At 35.5% G+C, this 19,281-nt stretch overlaps 2 protein-coding genes across 2 annotated transcripts; both read left to right on the forward strand.

Annotated features, from left to right (window-relative positions):
- Nucleotides 1-1,179: 1,179 nt before the first annotated feature.
- On the forward strand, nucleotides 1,180-10,079 carry LOC132186106 (uncharacterized). The gene is made up of 8 exons (XM_059599922.2): nucleotides 1,180-1,794; nucleotides 1,928-2,095; nucleotides 2,205-2,303; nucleotides 2,431-2,541; nucleotides 3,652-3,783; nucleotides 4,656-4,793; nucleotides 5,440-5,664; nucleotides 9,528-10,079. The coding sequence occupies exons 1-8, from the start codon at nucleotides 1,390-1,392 to the stop codon at nucleotides 9,924-9,926; spliced, it is 1,677 nt and encodes a 558-aa protein (XP_059455905.2). The 5' UTR covers nucleotides 1,180-1,389; the 3' UTR covers nucleotides 9,927-10,079.
- Nucleotides 10,080-12,766: 2,687 nt separating this feature from the next.
- On the forward strand, nucleotides 12,767-18,055 carry WRI1 (Integrase-type DNA-binding superfamily protein). Its single transcript, XM_059575985.2, has 7 exons — nucleotides 12,767-13,144; nucleotides 13,218-13,300; nucleotides 13,489-13,497; nucleotides 13,605-13,693; nucleotides 13,782-13,906; nucleotides 14,065-14,141; nucleotides 17,267-18,055. Exons 1-7 carry the CDS (start codon nucleotides 12,951-12,953, stop codon nucleotides 17,896-17,898), a joined length of 1,209 nt encoding a protein of 402 aa, XP_059431968.2. The 5' UTR covers nucleotides 12,767-12,950; the 3' UTR covers nucleotides 17,899-18,055.
- Nucleotides 18,056-19,281: the final 1,226 nt, after the last annotated feature.

Raw genomic sequence — 19,281 nt, forward strand, 5'->3', positions numbered from 1 at the left:
AAGAGATTACCTAGGAGTGTTTCCTTTTCCTTTTTCCTCCTCTTCCTTTTATTAGAGTTCTAAAGGGGTGGCAGCCTACCGCTCGCCAACCCTTCAATTTTTTTTTTTAATATATATTTTTAATTAAATTAATATTTGAAAGTGATGTAGCAAAAATTTTGACGTGGTGCTAACATACAACAAAATTTTGGATGGAAAACCAATGAAAGGATCTATTGCACATTTTCGACAAACTTAGGTCTTAAAATTGAAAAAAAAAAAAATTATTATTATAGTGTGATTTGTTTTAGCGCGTTCCTCATGAATTTATTTTACAAATACCCTAAAAATAAAGTAGTTAAACTATAAGGAAAAATGCAAAATCAGTCTCTGAGATTTACCTGATTTGCAATTCACTCTATGTGGTATCAAAATGGACTCAAAAGTCCTTGCAGTATGCCAAAAAATAATTTAGTCCATACAATCAAATTCCGTTAATTAACTTAACAGATTCTGATAGCGTAACGTTAGAGCCAATAAAATTGTGATACGTATCATATTTAGGTCAGTGTCATACTAACAAAATTTGTTAAATTAGTGGACGAAACGAAAGCTGTTAAATTAGTGGACGAAATTTAACTGTAGATACTAAATTATTTTTTTAGTATATCTCAGAGACTTTTGAGTTTATTTTAATATCACAGGATCTATGAGCATTTCCATCAATCATTGTAAATTAGTTTTTTTAGCTAAATGTAGCTACTATGCCTTATTTTCTTGCTCCACCGGTCGTCATAAAATAAAATTTTTTTAAAATATGAAAGTTTACTGTAGTAACTTTTAAGTAATATTTTATTATATTTTATTTTTTGTATTTTTTTAATCTTTTCTCTTTTGTTATGGGAAAGAAAAAGAAATGATAAAAAATAATATTTAATTAGAGCAAATAGTCAAAATAAATATTATGTTGGATAAAAAATTAGTAGCTAAAATGAAAAAAAAAAAAAAAAATTGTATTTTGAGTAGTTAAAATAAAAACCCTTATTTTTTTATTTTTTTAAAATAAAATAAAAATCCTTATTAAAAATGCACCACGAGGATTAATTTTGTATTTTTTTGCAAAACTAAATGAAGTAATTTGTTTATCACTTCAATAATAATGAAATTTAGCAATACATCTAAGAATCTTGACTCGTTGAGCATCTGTTCCGACAGGGAGGGTCATAGAGACGTCAACTTCGACAAAGACGGAAAAGGCGGAAGAAACGATAGCTCTCGCTTTTGTCTTACTTTGCTTGAATTCAAACAATTGCAATCGCATCGTTCATCTTCGGCTCAGATTCTGCTATTTTCTCAAACAACTAACATCTCTTTCCATGCATCTTATCTTTACATAATCACGCACAGACAATGGCAGTGGCAGCTTTCAAATCCTCCTCCAGAAGAGCAAATCTCTCCGCCACCTCGGCCACGCACTCTGCAGGAAAAGAAAGCACAGAGAAAGAGAACCCACAAAAGAAAGCCGCCCCAATTCGAAGATCACGGAGCGTGAGCGCTTTCTCGAGGAGACCCACCACCACCGCCGCCGCCACCAACGCTGAGATCTCCGAGTTCTTGAATAAGCGAGACAACCCTCTCTTCTGGAGCAGAGGCTCTGGCTCGCCTCCCAAACCCGACGCTACGAATACGAAGGCAAGAACGGCGAGCAATGGCGCTGCGGATGACAGCAGGGGGCGCTCGGTGACGAAAGGTTCGTGGGTCGACGCGGGTCGCCGCAATAGGTCCGCGTCGAGGCGGCGGTGTGTGACTTCTGAGGTTTGGACTTCTTTTTGCGATGGAATTCTGAGTTTTTTGGATTGACTGTTGGTTTGGAAGTGATTTGGGGTTGCGTTTCGATTAGTTTTATGCGGGAGAAATGATAATTGTTTGCAATTTGTTGTCTGTGCAGAGTGAGGCTGAGCAAGAATGTGGTTCATCAAAGGATTTGAGGAAGGGGAGTAATTGGAATGTAGTGTCTAGTAATGGGAAAAAGGGTGGCTTGGTAAGAAGTAGTTCTGCTATATGGTCTGGTCAGCATTCGGGTCTTGAGACTTTGGATAGTTTCTCCGCGAATTTGGTACAAACTGGGTAGACCCATTTTCTTTTTGAGATATTGTATGATGTTAGTGGAAAGGGAACATATTTCATTGATCGGTTTTGCATTTTTTTGTATGGTTCTCTTTCAGTCTTGTTCGAAAGCTCAAAGTTGGGAAGATGAAGTGTCGACGACGAGTTCTGTGGGAGCTGAAGAGAAAACTATTAAAGCAGTTTGTGAACAAACGAAGGTGAGGTGTGGACGAAATTGTGGACTAGTTAGCGAAAACATGAATGCTATGATGGAAAATAAGTATTGGTAAATGATGATGGATAATGTCCTTGCGGTATAAAGATGTTTCATAATTCATTTTGCAGTCGGTCCATGGGGATAATGTGGAAGGTGATGCTACTGCTAGTGGAATATATGAAACAGTTCGTTCTGAAGTGAGGCGTGCTGTCTCTGAAATCCAAAATGACCTTGAAATTGTAAGTTCTTATGGCATTGGGCATGTTATAGCGATTAGTTGATTGCATAATGCTGTTATTGGGCCTGTTAATTTGACGATAGTTGGGCAATATATCATATTTGCTGACTTCTCCTGAACAACACTTGATTGCATTTGATTCTATTTAATCAGCACAATCAACAAAACAAACTAGTTACGAAATCATATTAATAGCAAATATTTTTGGGATTAGGTTAATTAAAGCTCTTGTTTTATTCATAAAACAAAATCGTGATTAGGTTAGGACGCTGTTTTTTCTAATTACGAAAAAAGCTTTTAGGCTTTCACCTTAGACATTGTTACTAATGCTGGTTGATTTTGTAAGACATGATTTCTGGGAGGAATTCATTCACCTCATAGATGGTAGTGTACACCAGTGTGTGAAAAAGGAAAAAGATTATTTAAAAAAAAAGGTATAGAAGAGACCTTTGTGGGGGCAACCCAATTTTTATTAATGGGGAACCACGATCAAATGTTCTAGCATATAGGCTATTCCATTATGTTAACTGTTAGGAACTTAGATTGAGAATGAAATGCTTAATGCATATTTGGTGCCTCCCTTTAAGTGGTTTTAATAATACTAACACTGTTTGAATTCTTGGCATATCTTTAGTTCTTTAATGAAGAACTGTGATTTCTAACCTGATACATTTGTGCGGTAATGGATTACCACCAATTTGTGGGTTGGTATGTTGAGAATTCATCCATGGGTTTGGCTTTATCAAAATGAGAATTGCGGCACTCCCTCAGTTGTAACATGTGAATGTGGTAACTCCAACTACTTGTTAAAAAGAATAAGAAGAAAATATCATTCCAACAGTTAAGCAACAACCACTTCTTCCATTAACTTCGAACTTAAGATATCTTTTTGATTGTGTATGCATATGCTTACTCATATTTGTGCTCTATATCTTGCAGAATCTTGTAAATTGGCAACCTAGCTTTCACTCTTACTCTTATATTTTGTTACTTATGATAATGCCACAATGGCCAGTATCAGCTAGTTACATTTATTATCTTCTGCTCATTTTATTGTATTGTGCAAGCATTATTTAGTGTATAATTTGTTCTTTGGTTCTTTTAAGTTCAGGCTATCCGAAGGAGTAATGTTGCTGCTATTGCAACTACCAATATAGCTGATATCCCTCCTGACTTGGTAAACCCAGGTGCAGTTGATTTAGTTTTGGACATCAGAAGAGAATATGCCAAAAAGCTTGAGCAGGTGATTTTCCCTAGCTATATGTGTAGATGGGGATATGGTTGAACCAGAGTTGTCTTGTCATGTCTGGTAGTTGGGAACATTCCCAACTTCTGCATTTAAGCCTTGAGGCTGATAAAGATGCGTGCACTTTTCAATTTAATGACTGCAATGATTCAGTGTATATATTGCTTCCATCCTGCAGGATATAGAACCAATCTATGATTATAGTATTTTGGGCAAATGCCCTAGTTACTCAGGCCATATGGTGAACAATGATTGTCCATATGATGGTGAACCATCAGTTGGTCCTGTAGTTAGTCTGTCTCCATTCGTATTGACATAGTTATCTATGATCAATTTTGTTCATGCACTACTTATTAAAAATATAGTGAGTTTATTCATGCACGTGGGTAGAGGCGAGTAAATGCTTATTTCCTTTAAGAAAATAGGCCATTGTTTCGTACAACCATAAGCCTTATGCTGTCAAGCACAAGTGCACAGTTTCCGTCCTCAAAATATCCACTTCATGCAGAAAAATTGAAAGTTAATATGGTAACTAAATCAACCTCCTTAGGGCATTTGGCAAGCACTTATGATGACCTCTCTTCTGTTGTTTACTTCAATGACACATTTTTTAGCTTTTCTTTTAGAAAATCTGTTTAAAATTTCTATTAAGCTTGTCCTAAAGCTGCTCTACCAAGGATGTTGAAGAACAGTTGTTCTCTTGGTCCTAAATCTTCAATCCCATTTTGGAGAATCATTACGGTGTCTAATCATGCTACTTGGTTCAGTAAAATTTCTATTCAGCCATGTTTATCTCTCTCTCTCTCTCTCTCTCTCTCTCTCTTCAAATCATTGTAATTAAATTCATAGACCTTGTGTTCAACTTGCAGTCCCTGGAACGGGCTGGAAAACTTAAAGCAGAGTTGGCTGTTGAGGAGCACCGTGGACATGAGTTGAGTAGAATCCTGAAGGAAATACTCCCAGATCCTAAGACCCCTAATGTGCAGAAGTCTCGTCCAGGAAGAAAAGTAGGCACTTTTTGGTACTTTTGTTGAAATTGTGGTGCATTTTTACACAATCTGTGAGCAGTACTTGGATTCATTTGCCTCATATCTTGTTAAATTCATTCAGTTAGAGAGAATAATTAGCCAGCAGTAGTTCATCGTATGTATTGAATTGCTTAAATTTATGGGGATACTGGATGCACAGAACTAAAGAACTCAATTTTTTTTTTTTTTTTGAACAATAATTTATTAAGAGAAAGGGCAAATCCCTCGTACACGAAAAGTATACTAACTTGATTTGTTTAATATGGCTTTAGAATAAGATCTACTATAATCCTGCATAATGCATCGTTTTTTTTTTAACTATAACGATCGTCTTTTGTTATGATTTTGTGACTTAAAAAAGGTTTGAGTCTATTGCTCTAATTGTAAACAAGGAATGTGTGGGTACAAATATTGTAGAAATTACAATAAACTGGTTTTTCACCCCCTGTTCAAAAATACTCCTCCACATATTGGTCACGTTTCATCGTTGCATACAGCTAACGTGGGGAGAGGCTTGAACTTGTTTACCATGAATGCTGGGGATTTTCTGTATGGCTAGCATCTAGACAAGATTGCCTTTTGTTTGATCTTTCTAAAAGTGTATTTCATTGATATATGATGACAGTCTAGCATTGAAAGAAGAAAGATGTCAAAACGTCTAGAAGATGAAGCCCTGGCTTATTTTGATGAGTGCGTATCACTATCAACATTTGATAGTTCTGACTTCTCATCACCAGAGGACCCACCGCTTGATCTTGCTACCCCAGTAAATTACAGTGCAACTCTACTCCAAGCAAGTTCGGGCACTTCAGCCACCACTTATGCTAAGAGTTCCTTCAATACTAAACAGGTCAATCTCCTCACCAACTGGTGCTTATCTTTCTAGTTTTCATCTCAAATTGTTATGTTACATACTTATGCAACATATATTGACCATGAGAGGACCATGATATGCTTTAAGTACATACAGCTGTCCAGGACTACACATGAAGATTGCAGTTTCTCATGTTGTATATACTATAAGCAAGCTATAGCAATGACATTCTTTTTACCTGGCATGCACGTTGAGTCACTTGCTGTCTCCTTGAAGCCCGCATTTGGGCTTTAAGTAAATTGTGTCCAAGTTCATTGGTTGCATGTCTCAAGGTGCGCTTATCTTTTAGTGGTTAAGAGGCAGGCCCCAACAAAAATTTGGGTGTGTATATTGATGAATGTGGAATAAGTTCATGGTAAAAAAGTGGGATGCCTTTCGCACTGGGCCTCCAAACACAATGGTGTGAGTAGTGATTATATGATGTGGGAGCAAAAAGGTTAAAAGGGGGGCTGAATGTGACATGAGGAGAAGTTTTTAATAAAGGATCTATCTAACCAATCTCCAATAGTTGGGATCAAGGCTTAGTTGAGTTGAGTTGAGGTTTACAGAATAAATGGTAACGGTTGCCATGGTTATCATTTGAAGGTGCTCGGTCTACAGCCTTTGTATATTGTTACATGAAAATGATGCATAAGATAGTTACTTAGATACTGTTATGTCATTGACCTTTGCTTCAGTTTCACCCGTCAAATAATGGAATAGGCACTTTCAACTTTACGTTCAAATCCTTCTCTATATTAACATATTTTAAGTAATTTTCTACCGTATCTTAAGAAAATCTTTGATGTAATGTTCATTAGATGTGTAATGAACATTGAACTTGCCAAATACTATAATTGGCCCAAATTGGGTTTAATATGCAATATATATTTGTGTGTTGTGGGAGTTGCCATCAAGGGCATTCATGTCTGGTAGTATGCAAAAATAGAAGTATATCCAGGTCATGCCCTGTAGAATCAATTATAATTTATTCCGAGTTTTCAATCCACAACAATTAGCCTTTTTCAAACGGATGCTGAGAAGAACCATCAGTTTGGAAATTGTGAGTTTCAACATCTTTGGTGGAGTCATTGAGTTGGTCCTAGTTAACAAAGAAAGACATGGGTAATTTGTTGATGATCAAGTCTCTAAGACTATAACAAGATGACAATCAAATGTGCTATATACTCGAGCTTGGAGGACTTGAATTGGCAGCAAGATGAGTCATGCTAAGAATTCTGTTAGCAGTATTTGTCCCATGTCTTAAGAATTCTATTGATTCTTTTTCAATATCTACACTCGACCATGGAGTAAGAACCTCATAGCATTTTGGAGGTAGCTAGTGTTTTTTACTCAGCCTTTCTACTAAATCAAGAGACAATTGTTTGTATGTAACCCATGGAATAGGGTTCAGACCAATGCCTGTCGTGGAGCAACAGGTGTTAAAATAATTGACCTTATCTAAATCAGTAAGCTTAAATCACAAAGAGAGCTCCAGGTAAGGATAAACTATGACCAATTGCCTTTTAGGTTGTTTAAAATCATTTTATGGCCTAGAAGTGAACCGTGGTCTGCTTGTCGCTAATTTGAAAAACTTGATTACCAAAATGTACAAATTGTCTTCTTTTTCTTTTTTTGGGTTGAGGCCAAAATAACATCAGACTGGCTGCCTTAGAGTTCAACATTGTGATGCACGTCAAGGCTTTCAATAATGGTTAGGTTCTGATAAGGGATCTCCACCACTGATAGAGAGTTTTGGAGTCTGTGAATAGGGGTGGAGCAAGCTTTCAAAGTAACCTTTGGCTTGCCCATTTGAGAAGATCCAATGAATATGTTTGTTTGAGTAAAAGTGAGACCAGTAGTGGGGTGGTGAGCGTCAGTACTAAGAAAGTAATAAGTTAAGAGAGACGGACTGATAACATTTAAAATTTGAGTTTGGGCAATTTGTCTGACTTGAAGTAATGGTGGGGATTTGTGGACTCCAAAAGGAAAAAGAAAGAGGGGTGATGAGTAGAAAGAGGGGTGATGAGTACGAGAGGATTACTAAAGAGGAAGAAAGCCCTGTGACAAGTGTGAAGTGTGACTTAGAGGGCTAGTTGGGCAAGGAGTTAGGACTGTTGACAGAGAAATAACTAACATAGAACTTATTGAGAATTTTTTTTTTTCCTTTTTTTTTTTGCTCTTAATTTTTTTGGTTGTGATTAAAAAACTAGGAAGAAAGTTTTGAGAATTAAATGTTTAAATTTTTGTTCTTCTGCACATGTTTCTCTCCCGGCTCTACAACATCAGATAGAATAATTGTGATTTGGTGAATATTAACTAAAAAAAAGAAGCTTTCCCCATTTTTATTCCTTTCTGTTTTACTCCACAAGCAAACCATAGGATTGACATTATTTAGTAAAGTTGCTTTTTTATATATTTTTATTATATATATACTATTTGCTTGTTTGAGTAATAGCTAAGAGGGATCCCTCACTTTTGGCATAGTGGGCAGCAGGACTAGAAAAAGAAAAAAGTGGTCGGGAAGGTTATGGTAGCAAAAGCCATTGGCGTTTTGAAATGATAGGTACAGCTAGTTCGTGTACAGCAACCACTGTAAAAATTGGATAGGTTCTATCTATGGTCATTGAGGCCTCCTAGATTGCTTCCCAAGCCTAAATATCACAAGTGCCGCCTCGTCCCGGACCATCGCAAGGAATCAATATAAAACTGAATGTTGAGAAAATAACATAATGTAGAAAACCATAAATATTCTATTATTTTTGTTTGTTCATACTATGTCTCTTATCGTTGCAGTGAATCCTACTGTGAAAAAAGCTATTATTGCAATCAGTCGGACAAGTGGGGAATGCTGGGGGTGAACCAGAGAAGTTTGGGTAGATAGGAACCTACCTAATTTTATTATATAAATTAAGTGCCTCTCTCTCTATAAGAATAAGAATGGTACGCTCCGAAGTGTGAAGTGAGGGAGAAGGGGTTTCATAAAACACCAAAACCCTCTAGAGCCCAAACCTCCATTCCTCCTACCTGTTGTCCTCCTTGCTTGGAGCTTCCTTTAAGAGTTTGTTGTGTAACAAGTGCATAATGTCTGCTAGAACGCCCATGTAAGAATACGAAAATAAATAAATAAATAAACTTTGGGGTTGTTGAATATTGCAAGTTTCTCCGAACCTTTGGGAAAAGCATTAATAAATAAAATAGGAGGGTATCCTCTTGCAAATGAAATTGTGTTATTTGTTTTTATTTTTCGCCCCCATGTCGCCACACAGGGGGGACATGGGGAAGTAAAAATAAAAATGGTCTAATCCTTTATATTGGAATGTTTGAAGGGTCAATTGTTTTGGTAGTTCCTCAAAAAGGGATGAATCAAGATATTTCCTCGGCTTTGGCGGTATTTATCATGCACTTTTGGGACCTGAGACTCAAATAGACTGGTAAAACAGTTGTAGCCACACGGTTTCGTAAAACCGTAAGATTTTCCTGATCTAACTTGATGAGTCGATCCGCCTACAAGTCTTGCTCCCGAAAAGGAATCTATTGATTTTTTTCCCAATTGGTTGGACCGTAGGTGCAATGATTTACTTCATGGGTGAGGTCTCTAGTTCAAGTCCAGGATGACGCAGCTGTACCGGTTATACACATCCCTTTTCTCCTGAAATTGTGGCCTGAAATTGTGGTTTTTTTTTTTTTTCCCACTTTCTGTTTGCTTGTTCAACTCTTAACATAACTCTGAAAATATGAATCTTGAAGTTCTCAAACACAAAACCTAAGCAAGTATACAGGTTGCAAAATTATATACGCGAAGGTTTTGATTATGAATTGCACCATGGGTTCCTGAAACAAAATTTTCATACTCGCAGGAATCGGATGTTCAAAGTCAGTTCATGAGTGGATATGATGCTTCTGCACTAACAGCCAGTAGCAGCAGCAAGGAGGGCAACTTAGATCGAGTCAGTCCAAACAGTGCCATTGCAGAAAAGGGTCAGAAATTTCAGTTCTCCTTTGCTGGCAAGACAACTAAAACTTTTGATCTTCAACAGGATATTAGTAAGTATATCAGAAATTTTGAGAAACATGACATTGACTCGGAGATTGCAAGATCAAACTGTTACAACATGGATGAATATAATCTGCAGGCCTCAGCAGAAAGCTTGTTGTTTGACAGGGTCATATTAAGAAACAGAATTGAGTCTGGCAGTTTGCTTTTGTGTGGTGGTAATTTCACACTTTCATTTTCTCCTTTTGCTTCTATCACCTGAATGTTCTGGTTACTGAAACCCCACAAGTCGCATGTGAAGCTGGGACTACTTTTATGCACAACAAATGAACAACACTTGTATAAAGCCATGTAATTTTACTCTTTAGTTGCTTGTTATGCAAGTTACCAAGAATATCATGAATGATTTCTCCTTTATGCTTAGTGAAGTACATGCTTTAGGAAAATTCGCCTTTTCTTTTTATTTTTTCAGGCATGATGTTTGCCAATCGGGTCATTTAATGATGTAGATAGTGTCATATCATTTAAGCAATATATATACCATTAGATTTTGTGAAATTTAATCTAAACTATAAAATAGATAATTTTCATCTTACTTGAGATGAAGAAGATCCTTATCCGTGTGAAGTTTGGTGTGGTTTTGATTAGCTTCGGCCTAGCTTGGCCTGACTTTGTACTTTATCTAAATTTCTTCCATATAATCTACTCAAAACAATTCAAACGTTTAGGGAGCTTTTAAGCCCAATATCTATAATCAATTAAGAGTTACCTACTTGAGCTACAAAATGTCTTTTGGCAAAATAATAGGTTTAAGGCATGACCTAGTCCAGTCCAGGCTATGGCAGCCCGTAGCTGGTAGAATATAAAGGATTAGAATCCTTCTATTTGTCTATTTGACCATTCAGAACTTTATTATTAAATAATGTGCTTGAAATAATGAGATATGGGGCTTTTCTCTTCCATGCAAGTGCGCGACAAATTTTAAGATTGTTCTTAGTTAATGCCTACAATGGTGATGATCTTGAGCCAGCAAGTCGGTGCATATCCCAAATAAGATGAGAGTTATGAGTAATGTTATATATTACTCATTTTATTCTCTTCTCATGCTTTAAAGTTTATACGTCGTGGTCCTCCATAACATTTAGTATATGAAAATTGATGTTTTGGTTGAGGAGACCATCCTATATAGGCTTTGGGGAGTGAGGGAGAGGTGATTAATAGAATTACTCGTGAGTTATATAGTGACAATTTGCTCCAAGATAGCTAGGGTTTCTAAAAGGCCTCTCTTTATGAAAGTATAATATACCAACCATAACCCGCATTCTCATAGGAGCATTCCCTACTCCAATTAAGAGCACGTTTCTTGCCATACTGAAACAAAATTTGGCGTCCAATAGTAGGAGGATTAACATGTTGTACAAGCCTTAAGAGCTGGCTTGGTAATTTGATGTGGCTTGCCATGTCAATTAGAAGAATTTGTACAAACCCTCTCTTGCTTGGCACCTCCCTCAATCACAATGCGGAGGGTGGTTATAATCACCTGATTGGAGGTGCGATCATATTAATAGCTTTAGAGTGGTATAACCATCTCTAAAAATTTGATAGGGGACGACCACCCCTAACTCCTAATGGGAGTGGCTGGGGTAGTCATTCCTTAGTAATGACGAAATGCGGCTTCATTTGTGCAAATAATTTTTTTTTTCTTGACTAACATGGCAGTTTTATGTTGCGCTACCATGTCTGTGGATAAGCTAGCCATATGTAAATTGTATGTACGACTAACATTTTTATTTTTCAATAAAAGAGATTGTGAAAGGGTATCTAAATATTTCAATAATCTACTATTTCCTGAATATGAAACTCATCACCTTTTACATCAAGTAAAGAAAAAAAAAAAAAAAAAAAAAAAAATCACTCACACCATTCTTTTTTAAAACTCATCTACCTAAGTAATAGGCCCTTGGCTCGTGGCCCACATTTCCTTGAAAGCCGATAGTTGAGTCCTCCAAATTCTCTTGAATGGTTAGTGTGTTTATCAAACCATGAGAATCTAAAAATATCTAAAAGTAAGTAGTTGCAACTATGTACTCACCTTCACCTTTGCTCTTGTGAATGATAACTTTTTTGTTTTGTTTTGTTTTGTCTCTTGTCTTTATAGGTGGTTTTTTTTGGTAGTTTGGCTTGCCTCTAGTAATTTTTTCTTTTCTTTTTTTGTAAAAAATAAACGGTAAAAATTGTAAAATTAAGAGAAAAATCTAGTTATTTTTTTTTTCACTTTAGTACAATAGAATTTCCGATAATTTTTTCACTTGAGCCAGGCAAAACTCTTTTTAGAGTTATGCTTATGCAGTAGTAGTAAAGAAAGCATGGCTCTTAATGTAGAGCTCCACCTTGGGCTGGCTGAGCCTCAGAGTCAGGCCAGTCTAAGTCCAATCAATGCATATAGTATTCAAACTAGTTTCAAGCCTGGCCCAAATACATGAAATTTCAACCAAATCAGACCAAACCGAACTGCCCTATTTTCTTTCCATAAAAAAAAATATATATACCCGCAATGAAAATCTCGACGCCTTTAGTTTAGTTCGACTTGAAGGAACACCTGTGATTCTCATTATTTAGGTCATTTTTGTGTAGTTTTTAACAGGTAAGTATTACTATGGTTACGTCAAAGTACAATAGTCACATAGTCTCTCTCGTCTGCCATTTTGTTTTTTTAAAAAAAAGTTTTTTTTTTTTTTTTTTTTGTTGCCCTAATTTGGTAAAAAATTGAAGTCTCTTCTATGCTCACCCCACTGTTCAGATGCCTCCTTACACGTTCCTTTGTGGCAAGCAATTTACAGTGGAAAACCCAGATTGTAACCGACATATCTTTTTCAGTTTATAAAATTTGAGGAGAGAGAGATTCTTTTTTAATTTTTTTTATTAAAAAAAAAAAAAAACCCCATAGAAAGCCAGAATATAGAGCAAATCTCATTGGTAGCATGGCTGAACCAGAAAGCCAAGTGTTGGGCATTTAATTAACTCATATGGTTAATTAACCATCTCCCACTTTAACCCAAGGTTAAACTTAAACCCCTTTCTCTTCAATTCCCTCAGAAAACATCCTTTCTTTTTTAACATCCTCCATTTCCATACTCCTTCCTGTTTTTGGTAAACCACTTTAGGTTACCAAAATGCTGCTACCTCTTCTTCAACCCTCTTCATAGACACCAGAAAGTCACCCATTTCTTCTCATCAACTCTTCTTCTTCTTCTTCTTCGTCGTCCACCTTGTTTTCCTTGGGAAGATGAAGAGGTCTCCCACTACTTCCTCTTCTTCTTCTTCATCTTCCTGTATTGGCCCTGACATTCCCCACCAATCAGACAAGCTCAAGGCAAAGCGTGTTCGAAAAACTCACAACCCAGACAAATTCCTGCAGAATGCCAATGGCTCTGGTGGCGGCGGCGGTCGGAGAAGCTCAATTTACAGAGGAGTCACCAGGTCCTTTTTTTTCTCTCACATTTTCCTTGATGGGTTTTCATTTGCATGTGTGATATTCATGTTTGATCAGCAGGCATAGATGGACGGGGAGGTTTGAAGCTCACCTGTGGGACAAGAGCTCCTGGAATAACATTCAAAACAAGAAAGGACGACAAGGTAATTTCATAATTTTCAAATGTATTTTAAAAAACTGAGATAATCAACGAGATCTCTGCAATCCTTTGTTTAATATTAAATTCCTCACAAAATCCTTTTTATATTTCTTCCTCTGTTTTCTGACTCTGTTTTTATTCCTGATAAATCTTCTCATTTCAACGTTCATCTGCACTTTTGTCGCCGTTTAGTTTATTTGGGTAACTCTCAATCCCTTTTCTTCATTCAAATTTCCTAATCTTTTTGATCTTCCTTTTCATCATCTGGGTTTGTTTTTGTTCATCATTTGATTACAATATATATACAGGAGCATATGATAATGAAGAAGCTGCTGCTCATACTTATGATCTCGCCGCCCTTAAATATTGGGGCCCTGGAACAACTTTGAATTTTCCGGTACATTAATTATTTTCACATATATTTCCTTTTTTTTTTTTTAATTGATTTAATTTTCTCATCAATTCACCATCCATGAATGAAACAGATAGAAACCTACACGAAGGAGCTTGAAGAAATGCAAAATGTTACCAAGGAAGAATACCTGGCATCGCTCCGCCGCCGGAGCAGTGGCTTTTCCAGAGGAGTCTCTAAGTATCGTGGGGTGGCTAGGTCGGTTTTCTTTTTTCTTTTTTGAATAAAAAATAATAATATTACACTTTAAATATTATATATAATCAGGCTTGCATTGTCAAAAATCTTAAGATTTTTATTTTTATTTTCAAAATTTATCGCGAAAATTTAATGTTACTGTTGAATTATTTTCACAGGCATCACCATAACGGGCGGTGGGAGGCCAGAATTGGCAGAGTTTTCGGTAACAAGTATCTATACCTTGGAACTTATAGTAAGATCCAAAACCCATCTCTTTTTTTCTTATATATATATATATATATACATACACATTAAAAAAGAGAAAAAAAAAAAAAAAAAAAAAAGAAAAAGAAAAAAGAAGAAGGTCCTTGATAAATGGGGAGAGGTTCCTAAAGCTTTTCAACCAATTGACCTTTTCTGATATTCTTGTTAGTTGTTAGCCTACCTTATACGTTGATGTTGTGGAAGATATTCTATTTGTTACTGTTGGATTAGGTAGCTAATGGAGCTACCCTAGGCCAGGGGGAGTACATGCTACTCATTGCTGACTTTTCTCACTCACATTCTAATAACCCAAATGTGTTCATCGGATAGGGATTCTTTAAATTTTCGGCCCGAAATTTTAATTCGGCCGAAATTAGGGCACAGAATGAGAGGGGTTCGGAGCTTGGTGTTTCAAGCGGTCTAAAGTGCGGGGTTCGTCTACCCAAGGCATACACTCGAGAGATCCACACCCCTAACCTTTCGTTCTTTGTTCGGACTTGAATTTTTGGCGTGATTCTAATTCTCATGTTTTCGGGTTCGTCTGCCTATACTAACATTGATTCATCAAGGAAGATCATTGGTGACATATTTTTTTTTTAAAAAAAATAAATAAATTCTTTTGTTTTATTTTAGTTTCTGAACTCCTTAATTTTTTTTCTTCCAAAAAAAAAAAAATTGGTGTCCACCCCTTGACAGTTCAAGAATTATATCAGTTTATGATTTTTGTTTTTTAAATTATTTAATTTTAATCATTTCGGACGAACTGTTTTTTGGAAATTATTTATGAGAAAGGAATTTTTCTTTTTGACTCTGTTAATGTCCAGCCTCAATGTCCTTTGCTGCTTATATTGCAGCCTAGTAAGCCAATTAATTTCAAACCATAGGAATTAGACTTGATTGTCAATTTCCTTTTTCTTTTTTTTTTTCTTTTTTTTTTTTAATATAACCTTTAATAAAGATGCCTTATACTAATATAAAACTTGTTGCCACCTCCACCTATTCAATTTTACGGGTAATATTTACTTGGAAAACTTTGACAGGTACTATAGTCAATTTCAATTATTTATTTACATATTGTTAACTTGTTTTTTTTTTTTTTTTTTTGGGATTAAAAAATATTTTACCTCATAAATTACTAGAAGTTTTTGAAGATTAATTACAGGAAGAGTTTGGCTTGTCTCTATTTCTTAAATCCTTTGATACAAAAATAAACGATGGAAATTAATTTCAGTGACAAAATAAACTAAAACTCTCAATTTTTACCATTTATTTTTGCACAAAAAACAAATCCTTCGAAAAATGGTAAAAATAATTGGAAAAGTCATCGTAATATTTAGAGCTAACTGATTATCACACTTATGTCATATTGGCTGATATAGCTTATTTTAAGTAGTTTACACTTTTTTTTTAAGTGGTTAATATAAAAAGCTACTTAAAACACTACTTTTCATACTCATTTATTACACTCGTCTTATATTGGCTAACGTGATATGTTTTAATTATTATTATTTTTTCCTAAGTGATTGACTTGAAAAGCTATTTATTTAAAATATACCCATAAATAGTATAATATAAAAGAGTAGCATTATTAAAAAAAAAAAAAATTAAAAAGGGGAAAGAGACAAAGATTTAATGGCACAAATATTGGGTTTCGTTTGGAAGGTGGGTTTTGAGAGCGTACGTGTGAGTTGTGCAGTCTGCATGCGGTTTGTACATGAAACTGGTTTTGACCAGATTTTGGTGACCGTCATAATATGCATGCCAGCAGTGCGGCACGTGACACCTTCTTTGGCTGTCCTTCTCAAGAAAAACAGGTTGCAATTTGTATAATACCTGTTGGAAAGTGACGGGCACGAGGGCTCTCGTGTGTGTCTGTGCGGCAAGAATGAAGGGAGTTTTTGGTGGTGAACACCTGGCTTTCAAGCTTTCAAACAACTAACATTTGCACTTTTAATTGCTGTAGGGAACCCAAAAGTCCTTTCCCCCCGCCTCACAACACCTATTTTGGTGGCTAATTATGATTTTTTATTGCCAAATTTTTGGCCTTTTCTTCTACGGTTAGAATCCTACGTCTTTCGTACTTGAGACTAGGATCAAGGGGCCGCAAAAATTACCTGTTTTCGAGCAGCTTAAAATTAGGCTGTCAAAATTCAATTGAAATTAGGGTTAGAATTCTAAGCTTTTTATACTCAGACTAGGATCGAGGGGCGGCAAGGCTGATTTGTTTCGAGCAGCGTGAAATTTGAATAGTTTGCTCCTGAATTTAGGATCTCCAGAAAGATAGAAGGTTGCATGGCCTACTTGTTTCGAACAGCTTGAAATTCGAACAGTTTGCTCCTGAATTTAGGATCTCCAGAAAGATAGAAGGTTGTAGGGCTTACTTGTTTCGAGCAGTTTGAATTTCAAATATTTTGCTTCTGAATTTAAGCTGTCAAGATTTAATTGAAATTCGAACAATCTAAGAGGGGAATTGCAGGGCCATTTGTTCTGAGTAGGACAAGACAACCTAATTTCAGGGCCATGGGCTTCTTGGCTCGATTGCAATAGTTATAATTTCAAAGGGTTAACATTCCAGCATCTTTGAGTACTTGGTATTGTTGGTAATTTAAAATTCTATAACACCTTTTCATGTACTAAAACAAAATAAGTTTATATCTTTTTATTTTTTTTATTACTTTATAGGGTGTATCATCCTTTTATTTTATTTTTGTTTTTATTTTTCACTTCTTATACAATGAACATAGTCATTCCATAAATTGGAAAGATTGGGTGGTTGGTAAAGGCTGTTCAAAAGTGTATTGATTTTTGAGATTCAAGTGGGAAGCATAAATATGTGGTAGATTTGGGTAGGCTGTTCATTGTGATTCGATTTGCTGACAATTAATGCTTATATTTTAAGCAAAAAATCTTGGAAGTCAATAAAATGAAGTTATCAAACTTAGTAAACTATCATGGACACGTGAATTCCAATCCCATCCATATATTATTTTGAAGTTTTCTGCATTATAACACTCTTTTCTCATAAAGTTACATCTTTGTTTATCTGATTAATTAATTAATTATGGAATATCCTTGTCTTTCTTTTAACTTTTTTGAACTTTGCGCTTTCAAAAGACACACAGGAAGAGGCAGCAGCAGCATATGATATGGCAGCCATAGAGTACAGAGGAGCTAATGCAGTGACAAATTTTGACATCAGTAATTACATTGACCGCTTAAAGAAGAAAATCCCTGGCTTCAATGTCCATAGCTTGGCTGAATCAGAGGCACTCCCCAACTGTTGCACTAGATCAGAAGTAGAGGTGGAGCAACCGCCGCCGCCGCCACAAAAACAACAAGAAGAAATGGTTTTAGAGCAGCAGCAGCCTCATTATACACAGCTCCCTCCTTGCATGGACACTACTTCTTCAATGGAGGTTCTGGACCCTGCAGCCAACGAGCAGCACCCGTGGAGCTTTATCGACACGGGTTTCGCTCCGCTCACTGTTCCTGACCTCCTGCTCGGAAAACCATGCGAGTTGACAGACCTGTTCGATCACGCAGCATTTGAGGATGACATTCATTTGATATTTGAAGCAGCATCTAATCAAGATGATGGAAACAACATGAATGGGGCTGAGGTTGTTGGTGTCTCAAGGAGCATGGAGGAGGACAATGTGCAGGATAGGTTGTTGTTGTCTTCTTCTACTTCTTATTCACCATCTTCTTCAACAACAACATCGGTTTCTTGTATCTATTCTGCTTGACTGTTTTTTGGTCTCTTAGGAGGTTTGGGATTGTTGGGATTTGTTTAAGTTTGTTGGTGGGATCTGTTCTGGGTAGGCAGATTGGAAAGATTCTGAATGTCTTTGGCTTCGTCTTTCCTGTTTTCATTTCTTTTATTCAAAAGTAAAAAGTAAAAGGGGACACAAAAGTTGTCACTTCTGAGTTTTTTCTTCTTCTTTTTTTTTTTTTTTTTTCCCTTTATTTAATCAATTGAGTTAGTTTTATTTAGAAAAACTACAATTACTCTTCTTAAATTATCACCTAATTTGTAATATTCTTACCAATCTACCAAACCTTTTGGTTGGACTCATCCTTTAAGATTTGGGAAAACTTTATAGAACTCTCTTGAATTTTTATTGTCTTGATATTACTCTCAAAGTTAAACTAAATAAATGCTTGAATCTTTACAATTTTTTATTTTATTTTTTTATAATAAAAAACATGGGTATTTTTAAAATTTTGATAAGATTTAATTGAAAATTCTAACAAAATAGGGTAATTGAAATGAATTGAAATTTTGACACCTTTAAATTTAATTGAGCATTTTTAAACTTTGAAAATACTTTCAAAACCCATGGAAATTGATATAGATTTTGTGATTTCTATTAAAATTAGATTTGTATTAAATTCTAATAGAGGAAGCAACAATGACAAAGACGTCTTTTTTTAACTTTTTTTAAGTGATTATCATACTTATGTCATACTGTCTGATATAACTTATTTTAAGTAGTTTACACTTCTCTTTTTTTTTTTTTTTTTTTTTTTTTTTTCTTTTAAGTGGCTAATATAAAAAGTTACTTAAAACACTACTTTTCATACTCATTTATTACACTCATCTTATATTGGCTCATCTTTTAAGATTTGGGAAAACTTTATAAAACTCTCTTGAATTTTCATTCATCTTGATGTTACTTCTAAAGTTAAACTAAATAAATGCTTGAATCTTTACAAATTTTTATTTTATTTTTTTATAATAAAAAACATGGGTATTTTTAAAAATTTGATAAGATTTAATGAAAAATTCTAACAAAATAGGGTAATTGAAAGGAATTGAAATTTCGACACCTTTAATTAAGAGTTTTTAAACTTTAAAAATAGTTTCAAAACGCATGGAATTTCATAGAGGTTTTGTGATTTCTATTAGAATTAGATTTCTATTAAATTCTAATAGAGGAAGCAACAATCACAAAGACGTCTTTTTTAAAATAAAAAATTCAGAAAAGAAAACCAAGCTATGCTTAATGTGGCTTCGCTTTTAACCAAAAGGCCCAAAAGAGGAGGAAGGGGGTGGGCCGGTGGGCTTTAGACATTTAGGATACATGCCTCCTCGTTGCTATCACACTTGCTTCTCAGACACTGTTAGG

Source organism: Corylus avellana, chromosome 2 (assembly GCF_965113065.1).
Source record: "Corylus avellana chromosome 2, dhCorAvel1.hap1.2, whole genome shotgun sequence".
Classification (NCBI taxonomy): domain Eukaryota; kingdom Viridiplantae; phylum Streptophyta; class Magnoliopsida; order Fagales; family Betulaceae; genus Corylus; species Corylus avellana.